The sequence below is a fragment of the Heterocephalus glaber genome, unplaced genomic scaffold, assembly GCF_053883595.1.
Source record: "Heterocephalus glaber isolate CG9 unplaced genomic scaffold, H.glaber_assembly_v1.0 deba00001532, whole genome shotgun sequence".
Taxonomy (NCBI): Eukaryota; Metazoa; Chordata; class Mammalia; order Rodentia; family Bathyergidae; genus Heterocephalus; species Heterocephalus glaber.
Genome location: NW_028258330.1, coordinates 17,168,401 through 17,181,855, shown reverse-complemented (window position 1 = coordinate 17,181,855; position 13,455 = coordinate 17,168,401). Strand labels below are relative to the sequence as shown.

At 48.8% G+C, this 13,455-nt stretch overlaps 1 protein-coding gene across 2 annotated transcripts; it reads right to left on the bottom strand.

The window, feature by feature from the left end:
- Positions 1-871: 871 nt before the first annotated feature.
- Lrrn4 (leucine rich repeat neuronal 4) lies at positions 872-13,073 on the bottom strand. 2 transcript variants are annotated; one of them, XM_087188679.1, is made up of 6 exons: positions 12,971-13,073; positions 12,370-12,476; positions 10,871-11,534; positions 9,527-9,731; positions 6,535-6,672; positions 872-5,155 (listed from the first exon to the last, which is right to left on the bottom strand). In XM_087188679.1, exons 3-6 carry the CDS (start codon positions 11,523-11,525, stop codon positions 4,198-4,200), a joined length of 1,956 nt encoding a protein of 651 aa, XP_087044805.1. In that variant the 5' UTR covers positions 11,526-11,534; positions 12,370-12,476; positions 12,971-13,073; the 3' UTR covers positions 872-4,197. The 2 variants fall into 2 exon arrangements, with proteins under 2 accessions (XP_087044805.1, XP_004840857.1); XM_004840800.3 differs by lacking the exon at positions 12,971-13,073 and having other exon boundaries at positions 12,370-12,873.
- Positions 13,074-13,455: the final 382 nt, after the last annotated feature.

Sequence of the window (13,455 nt, the reverse complement as noted above, 5' to 3'; positions counted from 1 at the left end):
ATTAGACCCATAGTTTCTTTAGTATTAAGTAAGGTCTTACTCTAGCTGTGGTCTATATACCTTTTTATTTTTGTTTTTGATATTGGAAATTAAACCCAGGGCCTTTGCGCTTAACTGTGTCCCCAACCCTTCATATCTTTTATTTTGAGACAGGGTCTTGCTGAGTTCCCCAGCCTGGGCTCAAACTTGTGATCCTTCTGCCTCAGCTTCCCAGAGTGCTGGGATTACAGGCATGTGCCACCACACCTGGCTAGTCTATATACTTTTTTCACCTCAGCCCTTAGGAGAAATGATACAGATCGCCTCTTTTTTTGTTTTAACTTATTTTTAGTGGTGCTGGGGATGGACTTTCCCCAGGTTTTTGGATCCTGAGTTGTTACAAAACACACATTCTGCCAGTTTCTAAAATATACTGGAATTGTATTAAATTAGGCATGTTCAAGCATACATTCATGCAATATAGACCTAAAACGTGACATTTAGTTCAGTGTCTCCACAGAATAGATGCATCTTGCTAGTACTGCAAATGTTGGGCTCATTTAATTTACATGTATGGGGGATTTACATTTAATTCATCACTTTTTGGCTTTTACTTTTGCAACTTTTAGGACATTTTAGATGAGTCCAACTCTTTTTTTTTTTTTTTTTTTCCGTACTGGGGATCGAACTTTGGACCTTGTGCTTGCAAGGCAAGAGCTGGAACCACTGAGCTAAATCCCCGGTCCGTAACTCTTGATTATATATTTGATAATAGGGGTACACCGTAGAATTTTCAGAAGCACTTTCCAAACTTCAAACTCCTGGAAATACATAGTGTTGAGGTAGGACAGAAGAAATAAAACTTGGTAGAAAGGAGACCAGGAAATCGGAATTGAAAATTGTACTTTTATTTTATTTTTTTCAAATACACAAAACAGTTTATTTTTCTTGGCAATTTAAAAATACATAACAATTTAAAATGAGTACACATTAAGTTAGTGCTTTATCCTAACTGTACAATTGTGATTAGAAGGAACTGCTCCAGTTAAAATCTAATGAATACCATTGATTTTCCTGACCAGAATTAGTAAATAAACATAATTTTGCTACCCCTTTGAAGATGCTTACAAAAATTACAGTATCAGTTCACATAAAGCCCTTTTAAAAACTCACGTCACAGGTTGTCTATGTTAGGGGAAATAACGACGCCACTCTTCCTAGGAAGCCCCTCTTGGTCAGGGGATTCAACACTTAACAGGCTGTGAAAACAGAGGACACAACCATACTTCAGTACCAGTCCTGTTGCCAACTTGCACACTTTAAAATGGCTTGAATTGGAACATCTATACCATGGCACAGAATTTCTAATTTCATGATTCAATCAGATGGGTGATGGTAGCTAAAAATTATATGCTGAAAATACAGGAACCTTATATAATGGTTTAATGTGTGACTGTAAAACTTTTTTAAAACATGAATACTAGACTTATTTACCAGATCCAGCTTTTCTCTGCTAGACTCTTAAGCCAGGAATGCTGCTATTCAAATTCACATCTTGGAATTTCTTTCTGAGTTAGTTGGAAAAATCAGTCTTACTTTGCGTTTCATTTTACACTTCAAATAGTCAAAAACTGGCCTTGTTTGAAATACTTTTATTATTCTGAATAAGTTTTCCTCCCCAAATCAACTATATTCCTAAAGGGAAAAATAACCATGAAGTATATTTTTAAAAAGAATGAAGATTCAAACGTGGTTTGAAAAGAGGAGTTCTAAAAAGATTTCGCATAAAAGCTGTGTCACTGGAATTAGTGTGAAGCCTTCATGTCACTATTTTGAGGATGTAACAGTCATTTAGTGTGTATATTAAGAAAGATTAGTTTTACAGATATACTTTTTAACTCTAAGTCTCAGAAAACAACTAAATGAGTTTTGAGTGTCAGCAAAGCCACTTCGTCCCCCATGACATCAACATTAAACATTACATTCCATCCCTCTACCTGTAAAACTTTCACATGTTCTTTTCTCATATTTCTTTTAAATACATTTTCCCTCTCTCTCAGCCTATATGTAAAACAAGCAAAGTGCATTCAAGTCCCTGATGTAGTGATTTTTCCATTTGTGACACCCATCACCATAAGAACACAATAACAACATCTCACAGAACCAAGTCTATTTTTAAAGAATGGACTGCTCAAATGTTGGGTCTTTTCATGCCATCTAAAGATTAAAAGATTTCCCCTTGGATTGGATAGTACAATAAAATTGTACTTTTAAAGGAAAACTGCAGCTTTGGAACACAAGCCTGGTTTATTTTTCCCTTCTCCCAAAGGAGCAAACCTGGACAAGTCCCTTTCAGCTGCATGTAGGTCCACCCATTCCCTTTCACCTGCAAATTGCTTTTCCTGCAGCTGCCAGGAGACACTAGCTCCTCCTCAGGCTCCTGTAGATGGTCTGCACAGGGTGGACAGTGAGAATACATATTAGAGTCACCCATATTGCTAACAGCTCTTAGATGTGCGCCCTACCCTGGTTTACAACTGGTGCCTCATTCCTTGAGCACCCGAACTCTGCTATTGAGTGCGTTCTCTGTCTTCCTCTAATAAATCCTCCGTATGCCTCCTTTTACTGACTTTTTTTTTTTTTTTTTTGTACTGGGGATTGAATTTGGGACCTTGCACTTGCAAGGCAGGTGGTGGAACCACTGAGCTAAATCCCCGGCCCTCCTTTTACTGACTTGTCTTGAAAATTATTTTTCCTCTATGGGAGTCAACAAACCTGCATAATAAAGGGGTGGATTGAGTTCTTTATTTCAGCCTCTGGGCCCTCAGACCCAGCCCATGACATCTTTTCTTAGTTGGCTGAAACTTGTATTTACTCAGACTCTGTAGCATGGTTTAGAAACAAAAGATACATGGGATTCAAGCTTGACTTTTTCTTACAATAGAAATAAATCTATTGTGAGTTAAATTTTGTCCCCCTAAAAGATAAGCTCCAGGCTTCTAACCTCCAGTACCCGAGAATGTAACCTTATTTGGAAATAGGGTTTTTGCAGATCTAACCAAGTCAGGGCGAGGTCACACATACCCAGTGACTAGTCACTAAATGACTAGTGTCTTTATTTTTTAAAAATGGTGGGGGGAGGGGGAATCTTGATAAGGAGACAGAATGCCCTGGGGTGATGGTGATGTAGATAAGCTAAGCAAGCTGCCTCCCAGATAAGCTTTCCAGCCACTATGGAGCAACAAGCATCCCTGCCAACCGTAGAAAGCTGGGAAGTCATGGTACTGTTCTCCTTCAGATCCTCCAGGAGGAACCAGCCCCACTTATATTGTAGTTTTGCTTCTGGGTCTTTGGCCTGAACTGTAACAATAAATTTTTGTTTTAAGCCACTTAGTTGGTGGCAGTTTACAGCAGCCACAGGAAACAAATGCTAACAAAATTAAAATCTAGAAGTTTGGCCCCCAGTATAATTTTGTAGGATCGATTTTTTCCCTGTTTGTATCAAAGTGAAAAGTCATTAAGGCACTGGTAAATTGGGAGCGTAAGATGCCTTGGCCTCCAGTCAGAGCCTGGAGGGGTTTTGCTCCTTTCTTCCCTCTAATAAAATTCTAAAAGTGCACTTACTGTGCTTCATTTAAAAAAATGAATTTATATATTTTTGTCTACTCAGTCTTGAGGGAAATGCAGTGTTGCACAAATCTTCCTGAAAGACCAGTTTTAACTTTAAGGCCTGAAGCACATTTGCTGTGTCCTGAAATGCAGCTCACAAACCCAGAAGCCACCAGCAGTAGTGCTTTTGCCTGGCTTTCGGTTCTCAGGATTCCTTGAACAACAGTGTCATCATGCTTTGGCTAGACCTTGACCACAAGGGAACTTGTCCTGAAAAGACCTAAGGATGTTATTTCCAGTATTGCCCACGAGGCCAGGTGGTGCAGTTTCTCTCTTCCTGCTTCTGTACACTGCTCTGCTGGGTCCTGAGGGGTACTGACTGCAGAAACCCCAAGTAAGCAAGAGGAAAGAATGCCAGGTGCCAGTGGGAGTGGCCTGGTGTTGACCATCAGGGACAGCAGAGAAGGAAGGAAAGCAATTGGTCCTTGGACAGAGACACAGTGCATGCTGGAGGCATGCTGGCCTCTCGCAGTTGGACCTGATGGGGCCATTTGGGGCCCTCTGTTCCTTCTGGACAAAGATCAGCTCCACTGGAAGAAGAACATTGGGCTAATAGAAGGTCTGCAGCTTCACAGGGTCAAAGGCTGGTTCCTCTCCTCTCTGTGTGGTGCTGGGGATGGAACCTGGGGCCTCACACACACCAGGCAAGACTCCCATCACTGCACTCTGCCTGCAGTCCTGGCCAGGGTTTTCGAGGGGCATCAGGTATGGGTTTTTGAAGGACACCAGGTAGGTGTTGTGGTTGTGCCGGCACAGCTTCTGGCCTTGCCTGAAGAGGCACACAGACAGCACCAGGGTGCTGAGGAGCAGCAGGCTGCAGGCAGTCCCCAGCGCCATGAGGATGACCACTGAGCTGGGCTTAGTGGTGACAGTGGTGCACGGCCTCCTCCAACCCATCGGCTCCAGCTGGCTCAGGCCCGCAGCATTGGCTGCCACCACGCACACCTGGTAGGTAGTACTGGGTGACAGCCCGTACAGAGGGTGCTGTCGAGCAGTGGCATAGATGTCTCCCACTGACTGGTTCCTTGCATCACCCTCCGTGAAGTAGTGGATCTGGTAGGTGCGCACCACTGAGTAAGGGGCGCACCAGCGGATGAGCACTGACGTGTCAGTCAACTCCGACACCCTCTGTAGCTGGGGCGGGTCGGGGACAGTGTCCTCCCTGCTGAGCCCCGGGCAGGTGCAATGTGAGTGCTTTTGCAGCTCCAGGCATGGGGTCTGCAGGTGCCTGCACAGGTTGTAATCGCAGCGGCCAGGCTGAGTGGGGACATCCACCTCCTCCCTGTCCCTCTCCTCCTGGCTGTCATCATCCAACAGGATGACGGGAATCCCGTTGTCTGAAGGAGTCAAGTGGGATGAGCCTTTGGTGACACTTGGCTGGCCTCCCACAGGCTGGTTTGAAGCCAGAAGGTCTGACCTGCACACACCTGGCAGCTGGGAGAGGGGAAGAGGCGCTGAGAAGGGGCCCCTGGATCCTGCAGCTGGTGAGCACATCGTGTCTGCCGCCCTAGGAGGAAGCCAGGCAGTTAGAAAAATCTGCCTCAGGGCTACTCTGGGCTGAGCATCCCCTCCCACCAAGCCTCATAACTCATCCCAGCCAGGTATCACCTGGTACAAACCCCGTACACATCACATTTGGAGGAGGCAACTAGCATTAGTCCCACTGGGCAAAAAAGGAGACAAGTTCAGAAAGAGGAAGTAACTGCCCAAGAGACCATGGCCAGCAAACAGCAGAGCCTGAACCCGAACCTGGGTGAGCACAGCGAAAGGGCATACAGATTCTCGAAGCAAAGTCCTTTGCTTTGTTTACACCTGTCTCCTTCCTGACAGTCAGTGCTCATGAATGCACACTTACTAGTGAACATTCCTGAGTGCTCACCATGTGCTAAGCACTATTCTTCAGACTTTAGCAGTAACTTAATCTACCACTCATAGGACAGGTGGTTTTATCCCCATTTTACAGATGGGGAGGTGAAGGCAGAGTGAGATTAAGTAACTGAGCCACGTTGGCAGTTGTCAGTTGTATGATGAAGCCAGACTCTTTGACTCCAGCCTACACCCTCAACTTCTTTCTTGATATGCATGGGAGGTGAGAAAAGAATCCTGGAGGATGTTTGGGTTGTTTCCTGAAGAGGGGCAGTTAGCTGGTGGGGCTGATTTGAGGGTGCTCAGGACCAGGATGTCCCTGGCTCCCCAGCACCCATCTTCTGGTGCCAGCCTGGTGATGTGGCTCTCCCACTGCAAAAACAGCTCTTCCAGTCAACAGCCTTCATAAGAATTCTTTTTGTCCTGAACCATGAAAGAGCTCCATAAGCCTACTGGCCATGGGCTCAATGGCCCAAGAGAGGAAGCCAGGCTTTATGTTGGGTGTTCAGCAGGGCCGAAAGTTAAGAGCCCAGTTTGGGGAGAAGATAGATCTTCCCTTCTCCATCCAGCAGCTGCATGGGTTTAATTAAATATCTCATCTGTTTGAACCCTGTCCCCTTGCCTATAAAATGTGGCAATGATACACTTGCTTAGGCAGAGACAGGGCTAGCTGTTCACTTAAACCACTTCTTTTTCCCACTGGGCACTCAGCTAGACTACATTTCCCAGTGTCCTCTGCAGTTGGGTGTGGCTTGTCTCCTGACTCCTGGCCAACGAATGTGAGTAGAAGTGAAGCACACCATCCCAGGACCTGGCCCATTTAAATGCCCCCAAGTCAGCAGCTCCTGGTTCTTTGCAGTCTGGCTGGCTGGAATGGGAACAGCGCCTCATCACCCATGTGTGATTACAAGGGGGAGGACTGCCCTGCCCAACATTGCCCAGATGTCCAGCATGATCATGACAACTCCAGCTCCTGGAAGCTGACCCTTACCCCTCAGCCACCTGCTTTGTCAATGTTACCTGCTTAGGACAGTTCTCTCTGCATCCATGAAGAGCCAGGATAACTCACAGCTGCAAGTGAGAGGGTTGCCAAAGAGGGTAACAGATGGCACCTGGGAGGAATTCATGGTCCAAGGAGGGAAGGAACTCAAGTTGCAGCTGAAATAACACACAAAAAATCAGTTGGTCAGATTTTACAATCTGTCAGATTTTACAACAAGGTTAAAAATGTTTCAGAGATGCACAGTGGTACCACGGGAAAGCCATTCAGTTAGGGGTTAGATGAGATTGCTTTGAGTGGGACCCTTCATGACCTTGGGTCTCATCAGTCAATATCATCCCTTGTATCAAATAGCAGTAATTCCCTCATGACAACTGGTTATGTCAGCGGGAGTCCGTGATGGTGAAACTGTTTACAAATGTAAATCTCCACACAAAAGCAGTGTTATTATAGACTGATAACAGTAATTGGCAGGATTTGTTTTCAGAGTTGGGGGTGAAATCCAGGCAAGCGCTAAGCATGTGTTCCCCATCACTGAGCTACACCCCAGACCTGGACTGTAGCTGATGGCATGCAACACCAGGCCTTTGGGAGATACTTGACTTCCATGCAGCAGTTAGCACTTGCTAAGGGGAGAATACCCCCAAGGCTTAGTAGCTTAAGACAATAAGTATTCTTTTCTTTCACGTGATTCAACCCAAGTGGCTTGGCTTGGCTATTCTTGTGCTCTGGGGCAGATACTAATGTTCTCATTGAGGAAGGACACTCCAGTCTGATCTGCTCTAACACTTCTGGCCAGCTAGGAGGTGACAGTCATCACCTTGGGAACACCAGCTATACATGTGTGTCACATGTTGAAACTTAGGCTGCACCCGCAGATCCAAGCTTGGACTTATCTTTAGAATCATGGTTCAATCATGTTCTTCCTGAAGAAGCCTCTTTGATCCAGTCTGATGGATCATTCTGTCTGGCTCCCTTATAACGGCACCTGGCATGCGCCTCTGCCATCAATCACGATGTACTGTGATGAACAGCAAATTACTGTCCATGCTGAAGTGTGAGCTCCTTAGAAGCAGATGTCACACTGTCATCATCACCGTCACAAATGTCCCCTTCAGCACCCTCACCACCACCATTATCATCATACAATCTTCACCATCCTCACCTTCGTCATTATCACCATCATTGCCCATCGCCATTGCTGTCACCATCACCACCGCCATCACCACCACCATCATCCCCATCTTCACTCATCAGAGCACCTGCTGCTTGCTAGAAACTGAGTTAAGGGCTCTACATGTGCTGTCCCCCTTTCTCTCATACAAAGCCCTGAAGTGCAGTACTGTCAGCTATTTTACCGAATGAAACTTCATGAAGTTTGAATTCTGGCACTTTGTACAGTTCCTGGGTTTTTATCAAGCTCAGAGAAGGTGTCAGAGCCAGAGACACAAAGCCCTTTCCCAACATTGTGGGAGCTGCCTACTGAGTACAGGAAAGCACGAGTGAATGGTTCTGTGTTTGCTCTGAACAACTGTCCATTTGTTTGGAAAAATAATTCCATCTTTAGTGTCTGCATCGAGTAAAACAGAAGAAGACCTGCCACTAGACTCCAGGGATTTTTCTGCCAGTAACAATACTTTCACACAGTGCTACCTGCATGGCTCTTCCAGGCTTTCATAACACTATCTTATTGGACCATGGGAGGCAGATCAGGAGACAGTAATATTCTTTTATTGAAAACTATCAAGTTACAAGTGGGTTGGGCAGGACAAAATTTCACAACAGAAAGAAGATTCAATGCTGTTTCTATCTCTTAATATTTTACACATGGCTAATGACATAGAAAAAGCTGTTAAATAACAGGATGTTCAAAACAGGGCTGTTTTAGGCCCAAATTCAACAGACTATAAAATGCTAGCACACTAAGTGAGGTAGTGAGGGTGCACATTTCTCTTTTTTTCTTTCCTTTTTTTTTTTTTGGTACTGGGGATCGAACTCAGGACCTTGCGCTTTCAATGCAGGCGGAAGAACCACTGAGCTAAATCCCTGGCCCAAGTGTACACATTTCTTAAAGTGAGGTTCTGGAGCCCCTGTGAGGCCAAGGAAAGAGACTGTGAAGTAGGCTTTGTTGACTCATCTCTGGCCTCTGAGCTCTTTGCAAAGGGCTCACAAGGCAGAAGTAGCTGGGTAGTGAAAACCACTTTGGAAGCTCCCTAATTTCCCACTGTTAACCCTGATGTGGGGGAATAAAGGATGCTTCCATTACGCCAAGTGAAGCCTCATCAATCTTTAAGCCAAATGAGGGAGGAGACCTGGGACTACTGATGTCCCTTGGAAGTTGGGGAAACAAAGACTTTGACTCATATGTGAGAAATCTAAAGGTCAAATGCTGGCTGGAGCCTTCTAGCAGAGAAAACAGGCAATTGGCTGCTCTGGGGCTGACCATAAGTCAAAGGTGCCCACTTTCCCAGGGAAAGATGGTGGCCTGGGATCCTTCTCAAAGGGACACTGCCCTTCTTGTTAGAAGTCCAGCCAGTGGTTGTTCCTGGGCATGAAAGTGGGTATGGGGATATAATGGCCACCCACCAGGCCAGAGGGCACCGATTCCAGATCCCAACTGCAAGTGGGACCTTTTTATCAGCTCACCTTTCCTTCCCAGACCTGCTCAAATTCTGGGAGAAACTCAACTTGCAGAGCATGATGGGAAGGAGGCCTGATGCCCACATCCCCTCTTTCTACTGCAACTATATCAGCCTGGGCTTTGAAACAATGTTAACACCTAAGAGTCAGAGCTTTAATATTGCTCTGGACTGGACTGAGTTGCTAGGATGGTGGACCATGTGGGATCTGCCCAAAACATCACCCAAAGGATGAGGATGAACAAAACCCTAGAGAAAATTTAGAAACGTCACAAGGAAAAAAAAATTAATGTTCAGTTTGTTCTATAAAATCTGGCATAGTATAGAGGGCAAACATACTTCTGTGATTAAGATGTGCAGTGGAAACACTCACTTGTGGAAAAGAAGGGTCTGTAGAGAAGGGGTATCCCGGAAGATGTGTGTGTGGACGGAAGTCAGGTCAGGGGAGTCGTGGCAATCCAGCTGCTGGAGGTTGGGGGTCATTTTGAAAATGTCTCCCTCCAGGGTCCTTAGCCTTGGCATCTTCCTCAGGTAGAGATGTGTGAGATTTGGCAGGTTTCTGATCCACCCAGACTCAACTGCAACACAGGGCCGACACTGCCCATTAACTCAGGCACAAACCCAGGGCCAGCACAGCAGTCAGGAAACGAGAGTGACAGATGAGTCATGAAGAAAGTTGCTGCAAAGTGAGGCACAGTCAGCAGCCTTGGGGACCCCAGAAGTACAGCCATTGTAGCTGGAGGGACCTCTCAGATGACTGTTCCTATCTTGGGCAGCATTGGCCAAGGCCAGAGAGGAACATGGCTGGCCCAAGGCCACACAGCTAAGAAGGGACTTGGTGACTCATAGCTAGGACATCCCCTCCAAGCCCACTGTTGCCTCGACATCTGGTTAAATTCCACATATACAATAACCAGGCTTCACTCTGATGGCTCCCAGGAGTGGGAACTTTGAGGAAGGTTGGGAAGAGAGGGACAAGGATGGGGGAGGCCAGAGCCCAATTATGTAGCTCGCCCAATGAATGGAGACTGCCTCTTCCCTTCTGTGGGTCCCATACGTGCTCTTTTTTCTGTCTCTGAGGGAATAGACGACTACACATGTAATGCGTTTCTTAAAAACAATCAAACCCCCCTGAATCAAGGCCAGAACCCCGAGGGCAGAAGCGCCCTATCCCCACCTCCCTCCTGGGTCCTGTTTGAATGATCCACCACACCCAGGCACAAGTTTAGCCAAGCGAGCAGAAACAACAATGAATTCATCTCGGGACCATGGGATACTTCGTGAATAGGAACCACATGCTTGGTGCCAAGTTCATCATTCGTGCATCGGCCCCAGAGGGATCCTACAGTCTAGAAGCCTTAATGCCCCTGTTTGGGGAGGCAGAGAACAATGGCTAAAATTTTAGATTCTGGACCCAGAATAGATGGCTTTGGCTTTGAGGGCACCAAGTGCTTAATGACCTGTGAGACCTTGGCTCAGTCTTTCCACCTTCTGTGCCTTGGTTTCCTTGTCGTGTAAAATGGAGATCTTAACGGTTCCCATCTCTGAAGGATCAAACCCCCGCGCAGAGCTTGGAGCCAGCTCGCTTGCTGGGGCAAAGGAGTTGGTGGTATTTTTGAACCCTACTGTGAATGAGGCATCTGGGTCAACTTGGGAAGAGCACACAGCCCGGGCTCCCGGAGAGCGGACAGCCTAGCTTTGCAAGACCCACACTTACTTTGCTGGAGGTGCGTGCCGCTGAGATCCAGAACCTTGAGCGTGGCCAGGGGTTCACCAGCAGCTCCAGCGAACGCCGCCCGGGCGATGCCTCCCTGGGCGCCGCCGCCCAGCTCGGTGGAGGAGAGGTTAAGCTGCTGCAGCGCGGGGAAGCAGACGAAGGCCCGGGCTGGCAGCTCCCGAAGCGGATTCCCCGCGAGCTCCAACACACTCGGGGTGTGCCGCGGGGGAATGAGGCACTGGGGCAGCTTGTTCAGCCTGTTGTAGCTGAGATCCAGGACGCGCAGCCCGGGCGGCGCTCTGAGGCCCCAGCGCAGCGTGGCGATGCTGTTGTGGTGCAGCGTGAGCTCCTGCAGCTCGGGCAGGTGGCTGAGCTCGCCCACGCTCAGGGCGTGCAGCTGGTTGTGGCTGCAGTCGAGGCTCTGCAGCGTGCGCGGCAGGCAGCGGGGCAGCCTCTCCAGGTTGCGGTTCGCCAAGGTCCAGGCCGTGGCCCCTGCGGCGGGGAGCCCCTCGCAGGGCGATGTGGTGGCAGTGCTGCCGCCGCTCCCCGGGGACCTTTGAGGAGCGAGTCCGAAGCCCGAGGCCTTCTCCTGGTGAGGCCCTGCCTCACTCTGCCTCTGCACGGTCAAGAGCAGCAGCAACAGAGTCCACCGCATGGCGCGTGCCTGGGAAAGGGAGCCGAAGGACGGAACGTTAAACCTGGCCGCCCGAGCCAGGACAAATGTGCGCTCCAACCCGGGGCTTCGAGGAGCAGTGCAGGGCCTGGGTGCTCCCTAGAGGGGCGGGGGAGGGTCCCAGTGTCACTGGGTGTGCAGTGACTTTGCTCTTACCACTCCCCCACCCCACGGTGACACTCCCTGTCCTCCCCTCTTCTTGCCAGGGCCTCCCTCATTGGTCAATTCTGGACCTCAATTTCCCAGTGCCCCCCACCCTCTTGATCTAGTCCCCATCCCATGAGCTTCTGGAGGGAAAAGATGTCCCCTCTGTCTATATAAACGCTTTCCAGGGCAACAGTCATATGTCCCAAACGTGAGTGGCCTCAGTTGGGAAGATGCTCTGCTGGCCTAGAAACATGACACTCACGGAAGGTTCTGTCATATTCACTGACACTCAGTGGCTCCAATTCTTTGTATTAGACCTGTCCCACTACAGGTAAGTCCCAGTTTCATAAAGTAAGTTCCAAGATCCCTTTCTTGGGAGCCAGCTCAGGGTTGCTTTCAGAAAAAGAAAGGAGACCCCAGGGAGTCATGAGGCTCAGGCCCCTGGAGTCAAGCATTTCCTGACCCCACAAAGGTTCCAACAAAACCCAGGGTCCCCAGTGTCAGCTCTGTCCCCAGAGAGAGCCTAGGGGTGCAAGCTGTAAGCTTCTTGGAGTCCCCAGTATTGCACAGGAAAACTGGGAGATTAGGTAGGGGTAGATCAGGGAGCCACAGGACACCTTGGGTGTGGCAAAGCTACTTCTAAGAAGGCCTTCGGGTTATAGCTTGATATCCCCATTACCTCAGATGTGTGCTCCTGCCCTGGCTCTCTCTGTGACCGCTGGATCTCCAAGTAACCATCCAGGCTCCAGGGAAAGGGTCTTCCGCCTTGCTAGTTGGAGGTCAAAGCTGTGAGAAAGATCCTGGAAACTGAGGCTAGGAGCTCATGCATCCAGCAGTCTGTCCAACTCACCCGGAAGGTATGTGTCCTCGAGGACCTTAGAGTCCTCGATCTTGTTTTATATTTTCCAGGAACCAGCGATTTAGCAACTGAGCTCTGGCCGCTGTAGGGAGGCCTGCTTCCCACCTGCCCCTCCCCCAGCCCTGCAGCCCCTGCCCTCTCCCTCAGCACAGACCTGGCTCTCTTTAGCTGACACCCTCCTTGCCCATCTCCCAACTCCCCCTCTCCAGGCTGGCAGCTCCGCCCGGCCCTCCCTGTCTCCATCTCTCCACTCCACAGGCATGAGCGATGGGGGTCAGCTGTGAGGACCAATGGCGCCGTGAGGCCCAGGAGGCCCCTGGCCTCTCAGGAATCTGGCCTCACCCTGTTTCCCATCTCCTGGGATTGGCCCAGTGGTCAAGCAGCAGAGAAGGACCCCCCCCCCCCAGGGAAGGGGTGGTACCATGACCGGTGGGGATCTTGGAGGAGTCTGGAGCTGGAGCAAGAAGAACGCAGATCCGAGACTCCCAGGAAAGAGTCTAGTTGCTCTGGGATCCAGTTCAGTGGCAGCCTGGGTGCGCAACTCTCATAAAAATGAGGATAAATAACTCGAGGAGAGATGTAGAAAGTGCATTCCTGCCCCAGGGCTGGGGTGATCCGTCTGGATTTCCAAAAGCCCCTGAAGGTGTGATGATGCAACCTGAGCTTTGCCTGCAGCCACTGTTTCAAGCAGATAGCCCTGTGTGCCCCAAGCTCCAAGGACAGAGCTGGCTCCTTTAGGGGACCCCTTTGATCTGCACCCTGCCCCTCATTTCCTCTAGCTCCACAAAGAGGTCTGAGCGGAGGTCAGGGCTCATGATTCCAGCTGTGTGCACAGACCTGCACCAGCGCTTCCTGTCTGTTCTCCTGTCACTCCTTATCTGGGGAGCACTGAGCAACCCCAGGACC

Excerpts from the sequence above, each read along its gene's own strand:
- Lrrn4 (XM_087188679.1), bottom strand. The coding sequence starts at position 11,525 with ATGCGGTGGACTCTGTTGCTGCTGCTCTTGACCGTGCAGAGGCAGAGT. Across the intron at positions 9,732-10,870 it reads CGGCACGCACCTCCAGCAAA|TTGAGTCTGGGTGGATCAGA; the intron begins GTAAGTGTGGGT and ends CCTGTGTTGCAG. Across the intron at positions 5,156-6,534 it reads GAGAGAACTGTCCTAAGCAG|GGCGGCAGACACGATGTGCT; the intron begins GTAACATTGACA and ends GCTTCCTCCTAG.